General features: G+C 41.0%; 1 protein-coding gene across 6 annotated transcripts in view; it reads right to left on the bottom strand.

Moving 5' to 3' along the window:
* The window catches only part of myo3b (myosin IIIB), a 304,160-nt gene that overhangs the window by 82,906 nt on the left and 193,686 nt on the right, over positions 1–27,568 (bottom strand). For 5 of the 6 annotated variants that reach the window (XM_061971641.2, XM_061971640.2, XM_061971644.2 and 2 more), the window contains 2 exons: positions 22,373–22,406; positions 19,306–19,417 (listed from right to left, as the gene is read on the bottom strand). The exons of the other annotated variant lie outside the window; for it this stretch is intronic. In XM_061971641.2, coding sequence (XP_061827625.1) covers positions 19,306–19,417; positions 22,373–22,406 — 146 coding nt within the window. The remainder of the gene's footprint in view (positions 1–19,305; positions 19,418–22,372; positions 22,407–27,568) is intronic. 6 annotated transcript variants of the gene reach the window in all.

Below are 27,568 nucleotides of genomic sequence, written 5' to 3'. Positions count from 1 at the left end.
ACACTGAGGGTGCCAGTATAAAAAACTTTAACACTGTTAGAAATATACACCACACTGTGAATCCACACCAAACAAGAATGACAAACACATTTTGGGAGAATATCCGCACCGTAACACAACATAGACACAACAGAACAAATACCCAGAATCCTTTGCAGCACTAACTCTTCCAGGACGCTACAAAATACACCCCCGCTACCACCAAACCTGGAAGAGTTAGTGATGCAAAGGGTTCTGGGTATTTGTTCTGTTGTGTTTATGTTGTGTTACGATGCGGATGTTCTCCCGAAATGTGTTTGTCATTTTTGTTTGGTGTGGATTCACAGTGTGGTGTATATTTCTAACAGTGTTAAAGTTTTTTTATTCGTCTACCCTCAGTGTAACCTGTATCGCTGTTGATGAAGTATGCATTGCATTCAATTGTGTGTGCGGACAGAAGCCGCACATGTTATGTGACTGGGCCAGCTCTCGTTGGACTGGATGAAAAGCAGACGTGACGATTTCCGGGAGGGGCACTGAAGTGTGGAAGACTCCCGGGAGGGTTGGCAAGTATTAGAATTAGCGGTGAATGCGGTGTTACCGCGGTGCCGCCGCAATATATAATCGGTGGGCCAGCTTTAGTGTAAATTTGATATCGCCTCAAGGGCCAAGTGAAATTACATGGCGGGTCAAATTTGGCCCGCGGGCCAGAGTTTGACACCCATAGTATACATGTTCAAATAAATTAATCTGAATGAAATATTTAGTAAATCAGGCCCTAAGTCGCTTAAAAACAGTTCTGAATCTCTTCTCCGAAACGTTGCCTTCTTTTATTCTACATTTGACGAAAATAAATGATTCTGTCGACCAATCAACAGTCTGCAGTGGGTCCATCTCTGCCATTTCAGTGTTGTGTAGTTACAGTTGGGTATCGGTACAAAAAACTGGTCCTAACTGAACCAAACCACACAAGGCTTTAAACACGCCCGTCTGCATTTTGTCAACTACAAAATCAGATTGGCTCGGCTCAGGCTTTGCTCACCCAAATCAAATGACTCAATTCTTTGATGCACATTTACTGAAAAACTTGAAGGTATTATTCCCCACCCTTCTTCTACATGTGTGGAGATTAAGGCGCTGGGATGGTGATGGATGATGACTAGTTTGGAAGTACATCCTGTTAACTACTCCCACTGACATTAAGAAGATTACGTAGGTAGCGGCAGACGGAGGCAACTCCTTCTCTGCAAGTTGAGTCTTTCCTATCCCTTCCAAATCTCTGCTGCTGGGAGCGCTGAGCCTGTAATTTGCCTAAAACTGAAGGCATCCGAGGGCGATACGTGGCGACAGACAGATCGCTGAAGAGGCTGAGAGACAGCGAAGAGGGAGGGAGTGTTTGTCTGGAGAACACGGAAAGGGTTGGATCAATGTCTAGCAGATGCATGTTGATAGAGGAGAAGTGCGGTTGCGGTGACGGAGGCTGGTGGAGCAGCACCTGGTAGTCGGGGGAGGACATGTGGCGATGTGTTTACAAGCTGAAACCACAGGAGAGGCTTGAGGGAATGACTGAGAAGGCTGTGATATGCATGTCAGGCCCACAGTGGACAATAATGGCACTTTGTCAAGAAACATGACCGACATACCGAGTGCTTGTACCCAAAATCTTCTCCTACAAACTCAATATGGAAGGGTTTTGGCTCAATCCCAATTCTCCTCCTTACCCCTTGTCTTAGCCCGGGCGTCAGCAACCCAAGTGGCTCTCTGGACCTCTTTCAAAGATTAGAGAAAATATATATTTGTTGTCTTAAAGGGGAACATTATCACAATTTCAGAATTGTTAAAACCATTAAAAATCAGTTCCCAGTGGCTTATTATATTTTTCGAAGTTTTTTTCAAAATTTTACCCATCACGCAATATCCCTAAAAAAAAGCTTCAAAGTGCCTGATTTTAACCATCGTTATATACACCCGTCCATTTTCCTGTGACGTCACATAGTGAAGCCAACACAAACGAACATGGCGGAAAGAACAGCAAGCTATAGCGACATTAGCTCGGATTCAGACTCGGATTTCAGCGGTTTAAGCGATTCAACAGATTAAGAATGTATTGAAACGGATGGTTGTAGTGTGGAGGCAGGTAGCGAAAACGAAATTGAAGAAGAAACTGAAGCTATTGAGCCATATCGGTTTGAACAGTATGCAAGCGAAACCGACGAAAACGACACGACAGCCAGCGACACGGGAGAAAGCGAGGACGAATTCGGCGATCGCCTTCTAACCAACGATTGGTATGTGTTTGTTTGGCATTAAAGGAAACTAACAACTATGAACTTGGTTTACAGCATATGAAATACATTTGGCAACAACATGCACTTTGAGAGTGCAGACAGCCCGATTTTCATCAATTAATATATTCTGTAGACATACCCTCATGTCAGCAGGCCAGGGAAGCTAGGGTCGATATTCTTCTCTTGATCATCTTCGGGACAGTGTGAGCCAAGACATCCAGGGGGTTTAGCTCGCTCGTCTGCGGGAACAAACTGCCGCCATTGCTTGCCGTGCTACCGAGGTCCTTTGTCCCTGAATTGCTCACACACTCCGGCAGATTCAATGGGGGTCTGGCGGCAGATTTCTTTGACTTTATCGTTGGAAATGCATCTGCTTTGAGTGTCGCAGGATATCCACACATTCTTGCCATCTCTGTTGTAGCATAGCTTTCGTCGGTAAAGTGTGCGGAACAAACGTCCAATTTCTTGCCACTTTCGCATCTTTGGGCCACTGGTGCAACTGGAATCCGTCCCTGTTCGTGTTGTTACACCCTCCGACAACACACCGACGAGGCATGATGTCTCCAAGGTACGGAAAACAGTCGAAAAAATGGAAAATAACAGAGCTGATTTGACTCAGTGTTTGAGAAAATGGCGGATTGCTTCCCGATGCGACGTCACATTGTGACGTCATCGGTTAAAAAAATATATGGTCTTTTTTCTGCAACATCAAGGTATATATTGACGCTTACATAGGTCTGGTGATAATGTTCCCCTTTAATATATTTTCTGTAGGAGAACAAGCATGACACAAACCTTCCCAATTGTTAGAAATCCCACTGTTTATGTTGATGAGAGTATTTGGCAGGCACCGTTTTGTCCTACTAATTTCAGCGATCCTTGAACTCATCGTAGTTAGTTTACATGTACAACTTTCTCCGACGCTGCCACACAAAGACGTGTTTTATGCCACTCCTTTTTTGTCTCATTGTGGCGGTCCGCTCCCTGCATAATCAGTGTCAGAGCTTGGTCCACATTGCCGGCAGTAAGTCGGACCCGTTTCCAGTGAGGGTTGGACTCCGCCAAGGCTGCCCTTTGTCACCGATTCTGTTCATAACTTTTATGGACAGAATTTCTAGGCGCAGTCAAGGCGTTGAGGGGATTCGGTTTGGTGGCTGCAGGATTACGTCTCTGCCTTTTGCAGATGATGTGGTCCTGATGGCTTCATCTGGCCAGGATCTTCAGCTCTCACTGGATCGGTTCACAGCTGAGTGTGAAGCGACTGGGATGAGAATCAGCACCTCCAAGTCCGAGTCCATGGTTCTCGCCCGGAAAAAGGTGGAGTGCCATCTCCGGGTTGGGGAGGAGACCCTGCCCCAAGTGGAGGAGTTCAAGTACCTCGGAGTCTTGTTCACGAGTGAGGGAAGAGTGGATCGTGAGATCGACAAGCGGACTTGTGCGGCGTCTTCAGTAATGCGGATGCTGTATCGATCCGTTGTGGTGAAGAAGGAGCTGAGCCGGAAGGCAAAGCTCTCAATTTACCGGTCGATCTACGTTCCCATCCTCACCTATGGTCATGAGCTTTGGGTTATGACCGAAAGGACAAGATCACGGGTACAAGCAGCCCAAATGAGTTTCCTCCGCCGGGTGGCGGGGCTCTCCCTTAGAGATAGGGTGAGAAGCTCTGTCATCCGGGGGGAGATCAAAGTAAAGCCGCTGCTCCTCCATATGGAGAGGAGTCAGATGAGGTAGTTCGGGCATCTGGTCAGGATGCCACCCGAACGCCTCCCTAGGAAGGTGTTTAGGGCACGTCCGACCGGTAGGAGGCCACGGGGAAGACCCAGGACACGTTGGGAAGACTATGTCTCCCGTCTGGCCTGGGAACGCCTCGGGATCCCCCGGGAAGTACTGGACGAAGTGGCTGGGGAGAGGGAAGTCTGGGCTTCCCTGCTTAGGCTGCTGCCTGCGCGACCCGACCTTGGATAAGCGGAAGAAGATGGATGGATGGATGGATGTCCACCAAACGTTTTATGCTGTGCGTGAATGCACAAAGGTGAGCTTTGTTGATTTTATTGATTTGCTGGAGTGCTAATCAGGCATATTTGGTCAATCCATGACTGCAAGCTAATCGATGCTACCATGCTATTTAGGCTAGCTGTATGTACATATTGCATCTTTATGCCTCGTTTGTTGGTATAATTGAACTCAATTAATTTCCTTTACTTATGTCTGCTGTGTATTTAATTTATATTTGCATGTCTCATGACACATCTCTGTATGTAACATTGGCTGCATTTCTGATAGTTGTTTGCGTGCCATGTTGTTCCAGACCACAGCAAACGTTACCCAGCTTGCAAAGATTGTAATAAATCTATTAAAAGAAGACAGCCTGCCGTTTCCTTAAACTTGGACACACACATCTATACCTTTGGCCATTCTGAGACAGTAATTTCCAGAAGTTATCTCATCCTGTGAGAAGCCTCCATTTTACTAATGATTTCCAATGTTGCAAACATGTGCAGAATAAAATTAAAATACAACATTTCTGTCAATGAAGATTTGCATCAGCCTTTAATAGTAGGCTAATATAACTAATATAGACACTTACATCAAGTGTTGCTTTCATTATAACACTTATAAAAGGCTTTTCATTTTTTGCAGCTCCAGACAGAGGTTTTTTTTTTGTATTTTTGGTGCAATATGGTTCTTTCAACATTTTGGGTTGCCGACCCCTTGTCTTAGCCCTACAACCTGGGTTTTGCATGCTCACGTCGAGCAAGTGGCGACCCAATTCTCCTGCAAGGTTCAAGGTATGGCTAAATGCCAATGAGTGAATAGCCCTCAAAATCAAGTGTGATCCCGAAGAGAAGGCTGAGCCTGAACCAAGTGTTATGAGAAGAAGCACATACATGTAGATAATACAAGTTTCATGGTATCGACTATACCAATATTTTGGTAGGAAATAATCATTGCATCATTTAAGGTTACAGGATGCTATTATAAATCCCCACAATAGAAACTCATGCTTACATTGCTGTGCCGTAGCTTAGCTATGCCCAAACTCTCCACTTTGTTCACAAATTTTAAACAATAAAGTATTTTTTTTCTCATTTTCCATAACACACTTACAAATGAGTATTTATTAAGAAAAAAAAAAAATCACAGTTTGGAAATTAAAAACATCATCAAATAATCAGACCTTGGCGGAGGGAATAAGAAAACAATGTCATCAAGTCCTACTAGGGTTATACGGTATACCGGTAGTACTAGTATAGTACCGCCATTCTAATGAATCATATTCGGTGCTAAAAAGTACCGGTTCCCGCCCCCCGTTTTTTAACAAGCATGACAGCGCGTCGTCACGTCATGACATTGCTGGTTTTATGAGCATTGGACGGCAGCGCACACACACAGAGTACTTACAAGCAGACACAGTGTGTAGACAGAAAAGGGAGCATGGACGCATTTTGATGTAAAAAGTAAAGATAAAGGTGAAGTTATAACACTGAAACACCCTCAGAAAGAGGTGCTTTAAGACATGGCTAGCTCGCTAGCAGCTAACATCCATCCACAGTGTTTTAGCTATTTATAAATCACTTAATCCTGGCCTCCATGGCGACAAATAAAGTAAGTTTCTTACAAGTATCATTATCACTGGAGGACAAGGAGTAGCTAAACATGCTTCACTACACACCGTAGGAGGATACAATAGCCGTCACAATGTAAACAAATGCCATGGGTGGATCTACACCTGACATGATACCAAGTACAGGAGCGTATCTAGTCGATACTACTATGATTACGTCGATATTTTTTAGCATCACAAAATCTTATTTTGTTTTTTTATTTATTTATATTATGTTTATAAAGTCAGTAAATACGTCACTGGACAAATGAGAACTTTGAATATGACCAAAGTATGATCCTGTAACTACTTGGTATCGGATCGACACCCAAATGTGTGGTATCATCCAAAACAAATGTAAAGTATCAAAGAAGAGAAGAATAAGTGATTATTACATTTTAACAGAAGTGTAGATAGAACATGTTAAAAGAGAAAATAAGCAGATATTAACAGTAAATGAACAAGTAGATTAAAGGCCTACTGAAATGTGATTTTCTTATTTAAACGGGGATAGCAGGTCCATTCTATGTGTCATACTTGATCATTTCGCGATATTGCCATATTTTTGCTGAAAGGATTTAGTAGAGAACATCGACGATAAAGTTCGCAACTTTTGGTCGCTGATAAAAAAGCCTTGCCTGTACCGGAAGTAGCAGACGAGTAGCGTGACGTCACAGGTTGTGGAGCTTCTCACATCCGTACATTGTTTACAATCATGGCCACCAGCAGCGAGAGCGATTCGGACCGAGAAAGCGACGATTTCCCCATTAATTTGAGCGAGGATGAAAGATTTGTGGATGAGGAAAGTGAGAGTGAAGGACTAGAGGGCAGTGGGAGCGATTCAGATAGGGAAGATTTTGTGAGAGGCGGGTGGGACCTGATATTCAGCTGGGAATGACTAAAACAGTAAATAAACACAAGACTCTATTAGCCACAACACAACCAGGCTTATATTTAATATGCCACAAATTAATCCCGCATAACAAACACCTCCCCCCTTCCGTCCATATAACCCGCCAATACAACTCAAACACCTGCACAACACACTCAATCCCACAGCCCAAAGTACCGTTCACCTCCCCAAAGTTCATACAGCACATATATTTCCCCAAAGTCCCCAAAGTTACGTACGTGACATGCACATAGCGGCACGCACGTACGGGCAAGCGATCAAATGTTTGGAAGCCGCAGCTGCACGCGTACTCACAGTACCGCGTCTGCGTATCCAACTCAAAGTCCTCCTGGTAAGAGTCTCTGTTGTCCCAGTTCTCCACAGGCCAATGGTAAAGCTTGACTGTCATCTTTCGGGAATGTAAACAATGAAACACCAGCTGTGTTATCCGGCACAACAGTCAGGGGGTGCATTCTACGGCGGGGGTGCGTTATCCGGCACAATACCTGCCGCAATACACCGTTTCCCACCTACAGCTTTCTTCTTTGCTGTCTCCATTGTTCATTGAACAAATTGCAAAAGATTCACCAACACAGATGTCCAGAATACTGTGGAATTTTGCGATGAAAACAGCTGACTTAATAGCTGGCCACCATGCTGTCCAAAAATGTCCTCTACAATCCGTGATGTCACGCGCAGGCGTCATCATACCGAGACGTTTTCAGCAGGATATTCCGCGCAAAATTTAAAATTGCACTTTAGTAAACTAACCCGGCCGTATTGGCATGTGTTGCAATGTTAAGATTTCATCATTGATATATAAACTATCAGACTGCGTGGTCGGTAGTAATGGGTTTCAGTAGGCCTTTAAAAATGAATTTTTACAGCTCGTCCTTTATAATGTGTACAAAATAATAGGTGTATAAATGACACAATATGTTACTGCATATGTCAGCAGATTAATTAGGAGTCTTTGTTTGTTTACTTACTACTAAAAGACAAGTTGTCTAGTATGTTCACTATTTTATTTAAGGACTAAATTGCAATAATAAACATGTTTCATGTACCCTAAGATTTTTTGTTGAAATAAAGCCAATAATGCCATTTTTTGTGGTCCCCTTTATTTAGAAAAGTATTGAAATACATTTTGGTACCAAAATATTGGTATAGGGACAACCCTAAGTCCTACGGAACTGTACTGGTTGAGACCTGCACAATGCTAACTGTGCGAGCAACAAGTCAGCAGTAATATTCATGGTGTCACTTCCTGAAAGGAGCAGGTGAAATGTCTTTCAAAGTGCGGAGGTAATTGGTCTCTGTGTTGTTGCTCCACTTTAGCAAGCGTCTCGCTCCCTCTCTTGACATGTATGTTTACCACAACCCTAATCTTCAAACAGCCTTTAAACATAAGTAGCTCAGCTTTCATAAAGCATAAAGTCAGCTTTGACTGATCCTCGCCGCCATCCTGTTTACCCTGCTGAGAAACGCTCTGATCATATCCTTCGCTCGCCGGAGAAAAGTCGCCCCTTTTCTTCGACGCGCCTCGTTTCCAAAAACATGTTGTATTTATTAATATTCATGTCGGGAAGACAGGTGACGAGAGGTGACAACAAGCGTGGGGCTTACACGGATACACTGTGTACGCTCCACTTTTCCCACTGGCAAAACACGGGAAATAAAAGGTTGCCGCGACTGAGCGTCTCCAGTTAAAAGTGCTTTCATGTTCTTTTCCCAGCATAAATGGCAGCATTTGGGGTGTTTGACTGCTGAATTAGAAGGCAAGCTCCACATCTAAATCCTCTCACTTGCTAAACAAGCATATGCCCAACCATCCATTTTGTACCAGTGTCGCTGGGGGCGCGGGGGGCATACTTGATCAACAGCCATACAGGTCACACTGAGGGTGGCCGAATAAACAACTTTAAAGGCCTACTGAAACCCATTACTACCGACCACGCAGTCTGATAGTTTATATATCAATGATGAAATCTTAACATTGCAACACATGCCAATACGGTCGGGTTAGCTTACTAAAGTGCAATTTTAAATTTCGCGCGAAATATCCTGCTGAAAACGTCTCGGTATGATGACGTCTGCGCGTGACGTCACGGATTGTATAGGACATTTTGGGACAGCATGGTGGCCAGCTATTAAGTCGTCTGTTTTCATCGCAAAATTTCACAGTATTCTGGACATCTGTGTTGGTGAATCTTTTGCAATTTGTTCAATGAACAATGGAGACAGCAAAGAAGAAAGCTGTAGGTGGGAAGCGGTGTATTGCGGCAGGTGTTGTGCCGGATAACGCACCCCCGCCGTAGAATGCACCCCATGATTGTTTCATTGTTTACATTCCCGAAAGATGACAGTCAAACTTTACCATTGGCCTGTGGAGAACTGGGACAACAGAGACTCTTACCAGGAGGACTTTGAGTTGGATACGCAGACGCGGTACCGTGAGTACGCATGCACCTGCGGCTTCCAAACATTTGATCGCTTGCCCGTACGTGCGTGCCGCTATGTGCATGTCACGTACGTAACATTGGGGACTTTGGGGAAATATATGTGCTGTATGAACTTTGGGGAGGTGAACGGTACTTTGGGCTGTGGGATTGAGTGTGTTGTGCAGGTGTTTGAGTTGTATTGGCGGGTTATATGGACGGGAGGGTGGAGGTGTTTGTTATGCGGGATTAATTTGTGGCATATTAAATATAAGCCTGGTTGTGTTGTGGCTAATAGAGTATATATATATGTCTTGTGTTTATTTACTGTTTTAGTCATTCCCAGCTGAATATCAGGTCCCACCCGCCTCTCACAGCATTTTCCCTATCTGAATCGCTCCCACTGCCCTCTAGTCCTTCACTCTCACTTTCCTCATCCACAAATCTTTCATCCTCGCTCAAATTAATGGGGAAATCGTCGCTTTCTCGGTCCGAATCGCTCTCGCTGCTGGTGGCCATGATTGTTAACAATGTGCGGATGTGAGGAGCTCCACAACCTGTGATGTCACGCGCATATTGTCTGCTACTTCCGGTACGGGCAAGGCTTTTTTATCAGCAACCAAAAGTTGCGAACTTTATCGTCGATGTTCTCTACTAAATCCTTTCAGCAAAAATATGGCAATATCGCGAAATGATCAAGTATGACACATAGAACGGACCTGCTATCCCCGTTTAAATAAGAAAATCGAATTTCAGTAGGCCTTTAACACTATTACAAATATGCGCCACACTGTGAACCCACACCAAACAAGAATGACAAACACATTTTGGGAGAACATCCGCACCGTAACACAAAATAAACACAACAGAACAAATACCCAGAACCCCTTGCACCACTAACTCTTCCGGGACAAGAGTTCAAGCCGGACAAGCATATGGCAACAAAAAAAAACTAAACGTTCCGCAATGACCCAACATCCGTCAAACAGACGAAGGGTCTCCGCTGTGTGGCAATAAAGAAGCCTGCTGTGAAGAGTGTCTGCAGGGGCCCGCTAATTCCATTCCCACGCCTCATCCTGACACACTGGGGTCGAGCCGCGGCCCGGGACAACTGATGCCATCACCAGAGGCGACAACAGGATGAGACGGAGGAAGGAGCTCGGTCTCCAGACATCTAGCGAGGCAAGACTCGCATGAGATGAAAAAAAAAAAAAAGACGTAGCAGAAGAAGAATAATAAAAAAGAAGGCCCTCAGATGTGCGTGGATCAAAGTGCAGGAGCCTCTCTGGCCTCATATTCTAATATGCTTACCTGAGAGGATCACACCTTAGACCACACCAGCTACTTTCCAATTGACCAAGTGGAAGGGGTCTACCTCATTCATATATTTCATTTTCATTTCATTTATTTCAGGCAATGACATAAAAAAAAGTACAACGTTGACGACACATAATATAAATTAATATAGTGCAAAAGGTAATGTACACACTGCAAAAATTGAAATCCAAGAAAGATTAAATATCTCAAATAAGGGCGATATTTGCTTATTTTCCTTCTGATAAGATAATTCTTCTCACTGAGCAGATTTTATGTTAGAGTGTTTTACTTGTTTTAAGGGTTTTGGTCCTTGATGGTCTTAATAAGATAATACAGCTTGTAACTGAGATTTTATGACCTATATTGAGTAAAACATGCTTGAAACTACAAACCCCATTTCCATATGAGTTGGGAAATTGTGTTAGATGTAAATATAAACGGAATACAATTATTTGCAAATCCTTTTCAACCCATATTCAGTTGAATGCACTACAAAGACAAGATATGTGATGTTCAAACTCATAAATTTTAATTTTTTTTTGCAAATAACAATTAACTTAGAATTTCATGGCTGCAACACGTGCCAAAGTAGTTGGGAAAGGGCATGTTCACCACTGTGTTACATGGCCTTTCCTTTTAACAACGCTCAGTAAACGTTTGGGAACTGAGGAGACACATTTTTTAAGCTTCTCAAGTGGAATTATTTCCCATTCTTGCTTGATGTACAGCTTAAGTTGTTCAACAGTCCGGGAGTCTCCGTTGTGGTATTTTAGGCTTCATAATGCGCCACACATTTTCAATGGGAGACAGGTCTGGATAACAGGCAGGCCAGTCTAGTACCCGCACTCTTTTACTATGAAGCCACGTTGATGTAACACGTGGCTTGGCATTGTCTTGCTGAAATAAGCAGGGGCGTCCATGGCAACGTTGCTTGGATAGCAACATATGTTGATTCTCTGAACTTTTTGATATTACGGACCGTAGATGGTGAAATCCCTAAATTCCTTGCAATAGCTGGTAGAGAAAGGTTTTTCTTAAACTGTTCAACAATTTGCTCACGCATTTGTTGACAAAGTGGTGACCCTCGCCCCATTCTTGTTTGTGAATGACTGAGCATTTCATGGAATCTACTTTTATACCCAATCATAGCACCCACCTGTTCCCAATTTGCCTGTTCACCTGTGGGATGTTCCAAATAAGTGTTTGATGAGCATTCCTCAACTTTATCAGTATTTATTGCCACCTTTCCCAACTTCTTTGTCACGTGTTGCTGGAATCAAATTCTAAAGTTAATGATTTGCAAAAAAAAAAACGTTTATCAGTTTAACATCAAATATGTTGTCTTTGTAGCATATTCAACTGAATATGGGTTGAAAATGATTTGCAAATCATTGTATTCCGTTTATATTTACATCTAACACAATTTTCCAACTCATATGGAAACAGGGTTTGTATAATGAAAACAAACAAAAATTAAAGTCACTTGGCTAACTTTCACAATCAATGGCAACCCTGATGAGACAAAAGTGGAGACCACCAGAAGGACTATACCTCCTGCATGTTTCTGCACATTACCACTCACGCAGGTTGAATACTTTCCTGAATGCAATTCCATGTTAACATTTTTGGTAAACAAGTAAAGTATCTTGTTTGTTCTGCTTACTACCAATTGCAATTGGTCGGTGTAGACTTTCTATAGTTTTTGTGCAGCCTGTTCTACGGCCTGAAACAAGGAAACTCCGGACCTAAAAACCTTCTGGACGAAAGGTGAAAAGTCTTAAACAAACAAGAAGAGTGCAGTTGTCTTGACTCAACACTAACTGACAAACTGCAACTAAAACATAACCACCATGGTTGAGGTAATAACTCAGAGAACTAATTGTGTGAATTAATTGGAAACGGAATAAAGTTCTCAAATTGTGGACATAAAGAACACTTATCCAAGATAATCATGTGCTCGATAGCTTTTTAATTTCTTTTCTTGTTGTTGTTCATATCCTCAATATTTTGAATACTTTAATACTACGCTGTGGAAGTAATTATAAGTAGTAATTGTGATGTCTTTTAGGTGTGAGGCTCTCTTATTTGGACCACAAAACCATCACCACATGTTTTCATGAATCCAAAAGGGTCACTCAGTATTCATACAATGCATGAACGTTATCTATGTTATCCTATTCGCTGAAGAAAAACAAAACAAACGTCTGTTTGAAGTATATAAACAGATGGTTTCATGATGTGTAGTGAAGTATCTGTGTTGGCCCTGCGATTAGGGGGGCGACTTGTCCAGGGTGTACCCCGCCTTCCGCCCGATTGTAGCTGAGATAGGCTCCAGCGCCCCCCGCAACCCCAAAAGGGAATAAGCGGTAGAAAATGGATGGATGGATGGGTTTCATGATGTGTAGTGAAGCCTGTTTTTTTAATATGTCCTCCTTGGGCGTTTACAGCTCATCGAGCTAAGAGTGAGTCAGAGTCATGCACACGAGGAAGGTTTTTCCTTTATGATGTAATGAAACCCAGGACTCAAAAATCAAGCATTTTTGAGAACCTCTTCTGTAAACTTTTAATGAGTGAGATGATCCATTTTTCTCACCTTTATTCGTCATTAACAGGCTAAAAGGGGCATATTTTACTTAAAAAGTAACATTTTCACAATAGGCGGGCTTTAATGTTCTAAGATCCAAGCTCTAGAATATTGGTATCAAACTCAAGGCCCGGGGGCCAGATCTGGCCCGCCACATCATTTTATGTGGCCCGCAAAAGCCTGGGGAAATTGTGTGTTAATAAAATACTTTTTTTTTTTTTTTTTTTTTAACTAAATGCAAACAATTATTTCGATTTTGACAGGAAAAAATGTGTATTTTCTAAACATTATCTAATCAAGGGAAATATGACATTATTATATAATGTATTACAAAAATATGTTAGTAGATAACATTAGTTTGTACATGAAAACATCTAATAACGGAGTGCTTATGCAATAATGTAATAATATGAGGGGATTACTGCTACACATTTATATCAATACTGTCAAATGATATATATATTTTTTTTAATCAGATCAATTAGAATTTTGATTAATCACAGGATATTACCCACATGCATATTTTAATTAATTTTAAAAAAGCGTCCCTCTAAAGGCAGCCATTACTGCGATGTGGCCCTCAATAAAACAAGTTTGACACCCCTGCCCTCTGTAATGTTGCAGTTTTCAATGCCCACAAAGTAATGGATTTAAAAAAACACTTCAAACTAAAGAGGGCTCCCCCTTTCCAAAAATGTGCTAGCTTGAAGCTAATATACAAACCCTGTTTCCATATGAGTTGGGAAATTGTGTTAGATGTAAATATAAACGGAATACAATGATTTGCAAATCATATTCAATTGAATGCACTACAAAGACAACATATTTGATGTTCAAACTCAAACTTTTTTTTTTTTTTTGCAAATAATAATTAACTTAGAATTTCATGGCTGTAACACGTGCCAAAGTAGTTGGGAAAGGGCATGTTCACCACTGTGTTACATGGCCTTTCCTTTTAACAACACTCAGTAAACGTTTGGGAACTGAGGAGACACATTTTTTAAGCTTCTCAAGTGGAATTCTTTCCCATTCTTGCTTGATGTACAGCTTAAGTTGTTCAACAGTCCGGGGGTCTCCGTTGTGGTATTTTAGGCTTCATAATGCGCCACACATTTTCAATGGGAGACAGGTCTGGACTACAGGCAGGCCAGTCTAGTACCTGCACTCTTTTACTATGAAGCCACGTTGATCTAACACGTGGCTTGGCATTGTCTTGCTGAAATAAGCAGGGGCGTCCATGGTAACGTTGCTTGGATGGCAACATATGTTGCTCCAAAACCTGTATGTACCTTTCAGCATTAATGGCGCCTTCACAGATGTGTAATTTACCCATGTCTTGGGCACTAATACCCCCATACCATCACAGATGCTGGCTTTTCAACTTTGCGCCTATAACAATCCGGATGGTTCTTTTCCTCTTTGGTCCAGAAGACACGACGTCCACAGTTTCAGAAAACAATTTGAAATGTGGACTCGTCAGACCACAGAACACTTTTCCACTTTGTATCAGTCCATCTTAGATGATCTCAGGCCCAGCGAAGCCGACGGCGTTTCTGGGTGTTGTTGATAAACGGTTTTCGCCTTTTAACTTGCACATACAGATGTAGCGACCAACTGTAGTTACTGACAGTGGGTTTCTGAAGTGTTCCTGAGCCCATGTGGTGATATCCTTTACACACTGATGTCGCTTGTTGATGCAGTACAGCCTGAGGGATCGAAGGTCACGGGCTTAGCTGCTTACGTGCAGTGATTTCTCCAGATTCTCTGAACCCTTTGATGATATTACGGACCGTAGATGGTGAAATCCCTAAATTCCTTGCAATAGCTGGTTGAGAAAGGTTTTTCTTAAACTGTTCAACAATTTGCTCACGCATTTGTTGACAAAGTGGTGACCCTCGCCCTATCCTTGTTTGTGAATGACTGAGCATTTCATGGAATCTACTTTTATACCCAATCATGGCACCCACCTGTTCTCAATTTGCTTGTTCACCTGTGGGATGTTCCAAATAAGTGTTTGATGAGCATTTCTCAGTATTTATTGCCACCTTTCCCAACTTCTTTGTCACGTGTTGCTGCCATCAAATTCTAAAGTTAATGATTATTTGCAAAAAAAAAATGTTTATCAGTTTGAAAATCAAATATGTTGTCTTTGTAGCATATTCAACTGAATATGGGTTGAAAATGATTTGCAAATCATTGTATTCCGTTTATATTTACATCTAACACAATTTCCCAACTCATATGGAAACGGGGTTTGTACATGGGCTTTGCTATGGACATGCTACTGATTAGCATTAGTGATTTCAACACCTCCAATTGTATTAATGAAAGCTACAACTACGATGCATGTTACAATCAAACAGCTGCTACAATCAAACAGCTATTATAACTACAATATTTATAGTACTAACACTTTTTAGGGCGCAACAAACAACAAAACACACCATAAAGCAGAGCTGTGTACGGAGAGAGTATGGCCAACTCTGTTTCAAAGTCAGAAGCGAAACATGGCGCTCTGTAGTCACGTGATGGGCTTTTAACCAATCAGAGAGATTCATCTCCTAAATCAGTGTTTTTCAACCTTTTTTGAGCCAAGGCACATTTTTTGCGTTGAAAAAATGTGGAGGCACACCACCAGCAGAAATCACTAAAAAATTAAACTCAGTCGACAGTAAAAAAGTCATTGTTGCAATTGTTGGATATGACTTTAAAGCACTCTAACATAAAATCTGCTTAGTGAGAAGAATGATCTTATCAGACAAAAAATAAGCAAATACCACCCTTATTTGAGATATTTGACCTTACTTAGATTTCAGTTTTTGCAGTGTATAGGAGTACACTGCAAAAAGTCAGTGTTCAAAAACAAGAGAAAAAAAATACAAAAATGAGGGATATTTTACTTGAACTAAGCAAAATTATCTGCCAATAGAACAAGACAATTTGGCTTGTCAAGACTTTCCAAAACAAATAAAATTAGCTAACCTCAATGAACCCCAAAATACCTTAAAATAAGTATATTCTCACTAATAACAAGTGCACGTTTCTTGGTAGGAAAAAAAAAGAGACCTCTTTGCTCAATACGTTGAAAAATATTCTTAAATGAAGTAAATGCTAGTGCCATTATCTTGACATAATGATATGCGCTCGGCATTACATTTCTTGAAACCAGTAAACTTATACTAAAAACGAATTTATTGTTCTTAATGGAAAGGCAACAAGGCAACCGCTTGTTACTCTCGGGGTCTACTAGCCGCTCAGGCAAATCATATTGTCTAAAAAGGCATTTTTCCATCGATAACATGACATCATCGCACCAAGTGCGTGCTCTTTCAGTCAATTAGTGCGCAAGGAATAAATATAAATATATATATATATATATATATATATATATATATATATATATATATATATATATATATATATATATATATATATATATATATAAAGAGTATCTTATTCACCATTTGATTGGCAGCAGTTAACGGGTTATGTTTAAAAGCTCATACCAGCATTCTTCCCTGCTTGGCACTCAGCATCAAGGGTTGGAATTGGGGGTTAAATCACAAAAAATTATTTCTGGGCGCGGTGCCGCTGCTGCCCACTGCTCCCCTCACCTACCAGGGGTGATCAAGGGGATGGGTCAAATGCAGAGGACAAATTTCACCACACCTAGTATGTGTGACAATCATTGGTACTTTAACTTAACTTTAACTTTACACATACAAACTGTAGCACACAAAAAAGCACATTTAATTAAAAAAACTTTATTATGGTCTTACCTTTACTTATAAATGAAGTCCATGCGCCGCTCCTTCTGAACAAAAGCATTGATAACTTGTTTATAGAAGTCTTCCTTATCTTTCTTCAGTTTTAAAAGTCTCTCTGTCTCGATGGAGATCTTCCTTTAATTATTACCTCCTGCTTCGATTGAAAGTCCAGTTTAGAAAACTGTTTTATTTAAGATATGTAATCCTCCATGTTAAAAGTCCAGGCGAGAGGAAAAAATAAACGATCGCTGCTAACTGTTGCTGATTGTTGTCACTTCTTCTGCAGCCGAGTAGTCACAAAAATGTTTCCTGGGATCACTAGCGCCCTCTACCACCATGAGGCGGGATTACTGCGAGCCTCAGCCAGTGCGTCTTTGCAGCCGTTTTATGATTGCTCAGCACAAGAAATACGTTACACACATACAGTTGTTGACAAAATACACTGTACATTATATACCTCAGCTAACTAAACTATGGAAATGTATAATATAATTCATATAGCAATACGGTCTCACTGCACAGCAGGCCAGCAGTTAGCCGAGTCATTGCGCAATCCATGGTGAGGCTCAACTGGCTGCTGACTCACCGCAAGTCTCTTCTCAGTATTTGAACGGCAAATGTGAAAATTCAGCGATTTTGAATAAAAATAATCCAAAACCGGCGAAGTTAAATGGAAAATAACTTTATAGTATAATCACTGGCTACATATAACAATTTAATAATTTTTTTTTCTTTTTACATTTTTTTTCTTTCCATGTTGGCACGTGAGGCCCCGCCTCACCTGCCTCCCCTGACTGCACGTCACTGTAACCAAGCATGCATCAATATAGCTCTTGTCTCAAAGCAGGTGTACTGTCACCACCTGTCACATCACACCCTGACTTATTTGGACTTTTTTGCTGTTTTCCTGAGTGTAGTGTTTTACTTCTTGTCTTGCGCTCCTATTTTGGTGGCTTTTTCTCTTTTTTTGGTATTTTCCTGTAGCAGTTTTCATGTCTTCCTTTGAGCGATATTTCCCGCGTCTACTTTGTTTTAGCAATCAAGAACATTTCAGTTGTTTTCATCCTTCTTTGTGGGGCCACTGTTGATTGTCACATCATGTTGGGATGTTCATTGTGGACGCCGTCTTTGCTCCACAGGAAGTCTTTGCTGTCGTCCAGCATTCTGTTTTTGTTTACTTTGTAGCCAGTTCAGTTTTAGTTTCGTTCTGCATAGCCTTCCCTAAGCTTCAATGCCTTTTCTTAGGGGCACTCACCTTTTGTTTATTTTTGGTTTAAGCATTAGATACCTTTTTACCTGCACACTGCCTCCCGCTGTTTCCGACATCTACAATGTAATTAGCTACCTGCTGCCACCTACTGATATGGAAGAGTATTACACGGTTACTCTGCCGAGCTCTAGACAGCACCGACACTCAACAACAACACATTTGCAGACTATAATTACTGGTTTGCAAAAAATATTTTTAACCCAAATAGGTGAATTTAGATAATCTCCCACGACACACCAGACTGTATGTCACGGCCCAGTGGTTGAAAAACACTGTCCTAAATGATTCATCAAAGGTTATCATTTCAATTCATTAAAAAGTGGCCCTCTGAAGGCAGCCATTACTGCGAGGTGGCCCTCAATGAAAACAAGTTTGACACCCCTGCAGTCACCTGAGCAAACAAAGGTAAAAAAAAGGTGAACAAAAAAACCTGTAAATAATTCTGCTGGGATGTCAATGCTTTGTCGTGTCAAAATGAAAGAGCTACACATGTAACTGCTGGCATTCATTGCAATGTCACTTCCGTAATCACTCTGACACTCCAAATCAGACATTTGAGTAGCAGTGACGCCTCGGAGCGGGGGGTCACCTGTACGCAGCATTAGCGAATTAGCCGCTATCTAACCCAGACCTGCTGTGGCGTGCTGACATTAATCCCGGGGGCCCGCTCTGAGAGCCCCGTCTGTGTTACATTATCACGTCTAATCCCCGTAATCTCCTGGCCGCGCAGCTAAATGCTATATTCCACCTCCGTCGCTTCCCTCCTCGCCCTCTAATACCACTAATGACGGGCTGGGCCCCCGGTGCCCCTGATGGCGGCCCCATTGTGCAGCCACCCGCTCAGCCTTGTGGGCACGCGAATTGAATGCTAATTCATAGCCCGGGGCGGAAAGCAAATCAAACATATGTTCAGCAAATCAGGGTTTGTGTGTTTTCATGTCATCGCCACTTTGCAGGTCTATTAGAGAGGTTGATGAGGTCCTCAGCGAGAGGATCGCCGCACGGAAGATTTAAGGCTTTGATGCGCCCGAGACACATGACCCCTGTCATAGACACTGCCACAGGAACATGTCTTTCAGGATGAGAGGTGCAAAAGGACCCACCCTTGATTAAAAATGAAGCGGGATTTCTGCGTAATGACCTGCAGCCTGAGCACCCGAGCTTACCTTGTTTGCACGGCGCGTCTCGCAGCCAGGCCGTCTCCCTGCGAGGCTTCGTCACACCGTCTTTGTCTCTCTCGGCCTCTTTCACGCCTTTCTCTCGGCTGTCGAGGCCGATCTTGAAGGAGGAGACGTGAAGGAGCCAGTCAGTGAGGGTGATGGACACGAACAAGCCCTCAGAACCCACAAAACCTACTCCTATACACTGCAAAAACTGAAATCTAAGTAAGATTAAATATCTCAAATAAGGGTGGTATTTGTTTATTTTCTGTCTGATAAGATAATTCTTCTCACTAAGCAGATTTTATGTCAGAGTGTTTTACTTGTTTTAAGGGTTTTGGTCCTAAATGATCTCAGTAAGATATTACAGCTTGTTGCTGAGATTTGATGACCTATATTGAGTAAAACATGCTTGAAACTAGAATATCAAGTGTTGCAAAGCTGTGTCATCAACACTCACAAGTATAAAACTACTTTTTTAAAGTAATCATTTCTTATTTCAAGCATGAAATAAAAAATCATGACTTTGACACAATTGTGTCTCATAATTAAAACAGATGACAGCTAAATGGACTTTGCTGTTTTATTTTCAATGGAAGAAGAGAAAATAGGTACTCCTATTGTAGTACAGTTGGCACAGTACAGTAAACTGACAGTTAATATTTAAACATTTGACATTTCAAACAATTTTGAACAGAAATAGTTCATGCACATTCAGATAAATTCCTCAAAATTACAATATATATTTTTTTAATATATATATATATATATTCCTTGCACACTAATTGACTGAAAGAGCACGCACTTGACGCGATGATGTCATGTTATCGATGGAAAAATGCCTTTTTAGACAATATGATTTGCCTGAGCGGCTAGGAGACCACGAGAGTAACAAGCGGTTGCCTTGTTGCCTTTCCATTAAGAAAAATAAACTATAGTTTTTAATATAAGTTTGCTGGTTTCAAGAAATGTAATGCCGAGCGCATATCATTATGTCAAGATAATGGCACTCGCATTTACTTCATTTAAGAATATTTTTCAACATATTGAGCAAAAAGGTCTCTTTTTTTTCTACCAAGAAAAGTGCACTTGTTATTAGTGAGAATATACTTATTTTAAGGTATTTTTGGGTTCACTGAGGTTAGCTAATTTTACTTGTTTTGGAAAGTCTTGACAAGCCAAATTTTCTTGTTCCATTGGCAGATAATTTTGCTTGGTTCAAGTAAAATACCCCTCATTTTTGTATTTTGTTTTTGAACACTGACTTTTTGCAGTGTACTCCTATACACTGCAAAAACTGAAATCTAAGTAGGATTAAATACCTCAAATAAGGGTGGTATTTGCTTATTTTTTGTCTGATAAAATAATTCTTCTCACTAAGCAGATTTTATGTTAGAGTGTTTTACTTGTTTTAAGGGTTTTGGTCCTAAATGATCTCAGTAAGATATTACAGCTTGTTGCTGAGATTTGATGACCTATATTGAGTAAAACATGCTTGAAACTAGAATATCAATTGTTGCAAAGCTGTGTCATCAACACTCACAAGTATAAAACTACTTTTTTAAAGTAATAATTTCTTATTGCTAGTATGAAACAAAAAAATTATGACTTTGACACAATTGTGTCTCATAATTAAAACAGATTATTTTCAATGAAACAAGAGAAAAGATGTACTCATATAGTAGTACAGTTGGCACAGTACAGTAAACTGACAGTTAATATTTAAACATTTAACATGTGACATTTCTAACTATTTTGAACATAAATAGTTCACATTCAGATGAATTCTTCAAAAATACAATTCAAATTTTTTTGGCCGGGGTCGGGCTGTATACATGCGCACTAATTGACTGAAAAGAGCACGCACTTGGCGCGATGATGTCATGTTATCGATGGAAAAATGCCTTTTTAGACAATATGATTTGCCTGAGCGGCTAGGAGACCCCGAGAGTAACAAGCGGTTGCCTTGTTGCCTTTCCATTAAGAACAATAAAATAGTTTTTAGTATAAGTTTGCTGGTTTCAAGAAATGTAATGCGGAGCGCATATCATTATGTCAAGATAATGGCACTAGCGTTTACTTCATTTAAGAATATTTTTCAACATATTGAGAAAAAAGGTGTCATACTTGTTTTTCCTATCAAGAAAAGTGCACTTGTTATTAGTGAGAATATACTTATTTTAAGTTATTTTTGGGTTCATTGAGGTTAGCTAGTTTGACTTGTTTTGGAAAGTCTTGACAAGCCAAATTTTATTGGCAGATAATTTTGCTTAGTTCAAGTAAAATACCCCTCATTTTTGTATTTTTTCCCCCTTGTTTTTGAACACTGACTTTTTGCAGTGTAGACGCTGTGTTCCTTTATTTACAACTTAGCAGACATACTGTACAACTGCAACCTATTAGCAATGTTAATCAAATGCTAACGCAATGCCTTTATTGACTTCATTGTGTAAGGAAAACACAGCACGGAGATTCGCTCTCATATTTAATTTGATCTGGGAATTAAAGAGGTATAGGAAAGTATTAATCTGCTTAACATTTCTAAGTACATCCTCCAAAGGATTTTGCTTTTTTAATCTTACATATGCTCGGCAGAGTTACTGGCAAAAACTGTACATTTCCCTCATTTCATCCTTTCAACATCAAATGGTGAGCAGCAAAAATTGGATCAGACTTCAAAGAGCGTGATGTGCTCCAAGTCACGGAGTGGCTCTTCTATTTCACATATTGAATCCGAGCAGGATATCAAAGTGCTCGCAAAGAACCCCAGGTCTTTACTAAAAAAGGGCTCTAACATCTGTAGAAAGAGGAGCGCAAAGACAAACCACCTCGGGGGAACAGCCAGCATTTATTCTCAGCCGTGAATTTCCAGCGTTTTTCATTCTCTGGTTGCCGTACCACCCGGTCTTCTCCGCTGAGACGCCAGAACTCTTTTTGTCTCAAGGACTCAAAACATTTCCAAACGAATAATCTGCCGCTTTAAAGGGGAGCGCTGTTTGAGACACACGGCTAAGAAGAAGTAGGGGGGCTGCACTCACCCAAATACTCATTTGACAGATAATTCCTTACTCACATGTGCCTTATTCATGCTCTTCGGGCTCTCAGACCTGTGAAAGTAAGGAGCGTTTGTAAGTAACGGGAACAGAAATTTGCATTTTTTTCTGCACGTGGGTAAGGATTAGCCCTTCTAAAATAGCTCACTCAGGTTTATAATGATGATGCACATTGAACAAATGTACAACACTTCAGTGTTTTCAAAAAATGCAATTGCAGGCTATGCTTTTTTCCATGCAGTAAGGCCACTTCATTAGGTACCCCAGCCCAACTTAATGAGGTACAACCAAGTCAAGTTACTGGTCAAGATAACCCACTGAAATCAAGTTATTGGTCAAGATAACCCACTGAAGTCAAGTTACTGGTCAAGATAACCCACTGAAGCCCACGTGAGCAAACATTTGAAGTTAAAGTACCAATGATTGTCTCACACACACTAGGTGTGGTGAAATTTGTCCTCTGCATTTGACCCATCCCCTTGTTCACCTGGTGTATACTCTCACCTCACCGGTGTATACTCTCACCTCACTGGTGTATACTCTCACCTCACTGGTGTGTACTCTCACCTCACCTCACTGGTGTATACTCTCACCTCACTGGTGAATACTCTCACCTCACTGGTGTATACTCTCACCTCACCTCACTGGTGTATACTCTCACCTCACTAGTGTATACACTCACCTCACTTTACTGGTGTATACTCTCACCTTACCTCACTGGTGTATACTCTCACCTCACCTCACTGGTGTATACTCTCACCTCACCTCACTGGTGTATACTCTCGCCTCACCTCACTGGTGTATACTCTCACCTCACTGGTGTATACTCTCGCCTCACCTCACTGGTGTATACTCTCACCTCACTGGTGTATACTCTCACCTCACCTCACTGGTGTATACTCTCACCTCACTGGTGTATACTCTCACCTCACCTCACTGGTGTATACTCTCACCTCACTGGTGTATACTCTCACCTCACCTCACTGGTGTATACTCTCGCCTCACTGGTGTATACTCTCACCTCAGTGGTGTATACTCTCACCTCACCTCACTGGTGTATACTCTCGCCTCACCTCAGTGGTGTATACTCTCACCTCACCTCACTGGTATATACTCTCACCTCACTGGTGTATATTTTCACCTCACCTCACTGGTGTATACTCTCACCTCACCTCACTGGTGTATACTCTCACCTCACCTCACTTGCCTTAGCAACCTCTTGTATTTTGTGATGTTTCGACGGTATTTTTACATCCATTGCAAATTGGAAATACAATCGGATATGGTTTAATGGATACAATGACACACAATTAAGCAAATAATGTTACCATATTTTCTGGACGATAGGGTGCACCAGAATATAAGGCGCACTGCCGATGAGCGGATCTCGTCAGGTTTTCTTTCATACAAAAAGCGCACCAGGTGCTAGGTCATATTATACATTTATCTTTTTCTACAAGTAAAAGACTACCTTGTGGTCTACATAACATGTAATGGTGGTTCTTTGCTCAAAATGTTGCATAGATGATGTTTTACACATCATCTTCAAGTCACTTTCTGACAGTCTCTTCAGGATGCGCCGTTTTGTGGGCGCTCTTATTTACGTGCCTCCACTTGGACAGCGTCCTCTCCCCGCCATCTTTGTTGTAGCGGTGTAGCGTGCAAGGATGGGAGTGGAAGAAGTGTCAAAAGATGGAGCTAACTGTTTTAATGACATTCAGACTTTACTTCAATCAATAACGGAGCAGCATCTCCTCATCCGTGGCTCGCTAGGGCAACAACAACGCCCGAAATGTGTCCCGACCAGAACTCTCTAATAAGTGAAGTTCCTTGGGTGAATAATGTAAACTCACTACACCGGTATTTTTTAGTGCTTTCATGGTGAGTTTACTGACAGATATAAGTAAGAACTTTACACTACTTTATATTAGAAATGGCAACAGTGGAGGATGAATGTCACATAACAAGAAGATAGAGAAAAAGAATAAACTTATCGACTACGACTTTGGCACGCACTACAAAGGCGAGAGCGTGCAAATTTTCAGGACTTATGCAGATCCCAAATACAGATCAGCAGGTACCAGAAGGTAAGAAAATTTGCTTTTGTATAATATTGCCAAACAAAATGACAGATAATGTTTGCTAATAGGTGCCATTTTGCGGTACACACACCATAATAATACTCGTATGATTAATGCGCCAACAATCCATCAAGTGGTGTGGCTTCATAGCTTACCAAAGTCGTACTAAAACATTTTGACAGATTTTTGAGCGCCGTGTGTAACTCTACTCTGTCTGGCAGTCTTGTTCACTCTTGGCAAATGTTTTGTTGGCTTTACGCTACCTAGGTTTAGTTTCACTTACGCTACCTAGGTTTAGTCTTACTTACACTACCTAGGTTTAGTCTTACTTACGCTACCTAGGTTTAGTCTTACTTACGCTACCTAGGTTTAGTCTTACTTACGCTACCTAGTTTTAGTCTCACTTACGCTACCTAGGTTTAGTCTTACTTCTACTCGCTAGAGTTACCACTTAAAGCCTCCCGTGCTCCTCTCACATTACTTTGTATCTTGGCCTTGTTTAAGAATTACATCCTTTTCTTACCTGCACACTGCTTCCTATACATACACATGTATATATTTCCAACTAACAAACTATGTTTGTTATAAATATATAATTATATAGTAAAATACCCCTCATTTTTGTATTTTGTTTTTTTGTTTTTGAACACTGACTTTTTGCAGTGTACTCCTATACACTGCAAAAACTGAAATCTAAGTAGGATTAAATACCTACTCGCTAGAGTTACCACTTAAAGCCTCCCGTGCTCCTCTCACGTTACTTTGTATCTTGGCCTTGTTTAAGAATTACATCCTTTTCTTACCTGCACACTGCTTCCTATACATACACATGTATATATTTCCAACTAACAAACTATGTTTGTTATAAATATTCTCCTTGCAGGACGAGGAATAGCTAAACATGCTTCACTACACACCGTAGGATGATACAATAGCTCAACGCTAACAGCAAGCCAGGGCTCTTGAATGTAAACTAAAGGGTGGGTCTACACACATACCGAATGTAACAATATCAAGTACATGAGCCTTATCTAGTCGATACTACAAAGATTACATAGAGATTTTTTTATCACCACAAAGCTTTTGTTTCCCTTTTTAAAATGTTATTATGTTTTTAAACTCAGGAAATGTATCCCTAGACACGAGGACTTTATATATATACCAATATATAATAACCAATAACCATATATTAACAGTAAATGAATAAATAGAATATTAATACATTATCTACCACTTGTTCCTCATAATTTTGACAAAATAATAGGTAGATAAATGACATAATATGCTACTGAATACGTCAGCAATCAAGTTAGGAGCCTTTGTTTGTTTACTTACTACTGTATTTTTCGGACTATAAGTCGCAGTTATTTTCATAGTTTGGTGCGACTTATACTCAGGAGCGACTTATGTGTGAAATTATTAACACATTACCGTAAAATATCAAATAATATTATTTAGATCATTCACGTAAGAGACGAGACGACGTATAAGATTTCATGGGATTTAGCGATTAGGAGTGACAGATTGTTTGGTAAATGTATAGCATGTTCTATATGTTATAGTTATTTGAATGACTCTTACCATAATATGTTACGTTAACATACCAGGCACCTTCTCAGTTGGTTATTTATGCGTCATATAACGTACACTTATTCAGCCTGTTGTTCACTATTCTTTATTTATTTTAAATTGCCTTTCAAATCTCTATTCTTGGTGTTGGCTTTTATCAAATAAATTTCCCAAAAAATGCGACTTATACTCCAGTGCGACTTATATATGTTTTTTTCCTTCTTTATTATGCATTTCCGGCCGGTGCGACTTATACTCCGGAGCGACTTATACTCCGAAAAATACGGTACTAAAAGTGAAGTTTTCTAGTATGTTCACTATTTTATCTAATGCCAGAATTGTTCTTTGATTGCAATAATGAACGTATCTTTAATGCATCATAAGAGTTTTTTGTTGAAACAAAGCCAATAATGCCATTTTTTGTGGTCCAATTTACGTTTGTATTGAGATAAGTATCAAAAGGGACAAGCGATGAAAAATGGATGGAAGTATCAAAAAGTATCGAAACGGTACCAAAATATTGGTATTTGACAACCCTAGTATGTACGTATGAATCTACGTCTGTATGTTTGCATGTACAATATATTTGTCTCCTAGTATGTGCGGGAGACAAAGTGCAGCCCCAGCATGTAAAATATATTTCTCTTTCAGTATGGGCTGGAGCCAAAGTACGGCCCCAGCCACCCAGAAAGCCCGAAGCAAAACAGCAGGTGCGATGCCCAGGGAGGAAGGGACCACCGGCCCCAGCGACAGCGCCCCCAGGACCAGGACCACCATGCCAACGGGCAGGCCAGAGACAGGCTGCAGACAGACGCGCCTGGCCGAGGACAAGGCACGGAGAAGCAGGAGACAACCAGGCCGCAGGCCAGCGAGAGACCACGCTTCATGAGGCCAGAAACTAACCGCACCCAGACAGGAAGACTGCCTCGCCCCACAAATAACTTCTTCAAAAGCTGTTCACTCCGGTTGAAAAAAAATATCCTTGAAATCTCCACAATTGCGCCAGGACTGAGATCTACTAGAATTGGAGCCGTGTTTACTTCTAGAAACAATGCAAAGCGGGTGACGTCATGATGTCACTTGCGAACGCGGACCCATTCCGTTTACATTGGAAATTACTTTTTTGTTTGTAATGTGACGACTACATGAAAAAAATAACAAATACAAATCTGAACAAGGCATCATGTCCTGCGTTGTGAACGTAGCCCAAGTTGTAGTTTTGATTGCTAAATATTGAGATGTTGGAATCGCCATGTAAAATCACTAATGCTATTTAGCAACGTGTATACTGTATGGCATATCCAATATAAATTAGCATCAAGCTAGCTGAAAAAAAGAGCCTTACTTTCGAGCACGTTCTACCAGACATGCTTGCTTTGTTGGCATGGACAATTGCAACATTCCGCTAAACCAGACCTAGGCAATTTAAGGCCCGGGGGCCACATGAGGCCCGTTAAGCTTTTCAATCTGGCCCGCCGGACATTCCTAAAAATTTTTTTTAGATGTTTAAGATGTAAAGTGTAGCTGCCATTATGATGTGCAGTGATGTTTTCTAATGACCGTAAG

The sequence above is a fragment of the Nerophis lumbriciformis genome, linkage group LG13 (genome assembly GCF_033978685.3).
Source record: "Nerophis lumbriciformis linkage group LG13, RoL_Nlum_v2.1, whole genome shotgun sequence".
Classification (NCBI taxonomy): domain Eukaryota; kingdom Metazoa; phylum Chordata; class Actinopteri; order Syngnathiformes; family Syngnathidae; genus Nerophis; species Nerophis lumbriciformis.
Note: the sequence above shows the minus strand (reverse complement) of the source record. Positions and strands in the feature narration are given on the sequence as shown.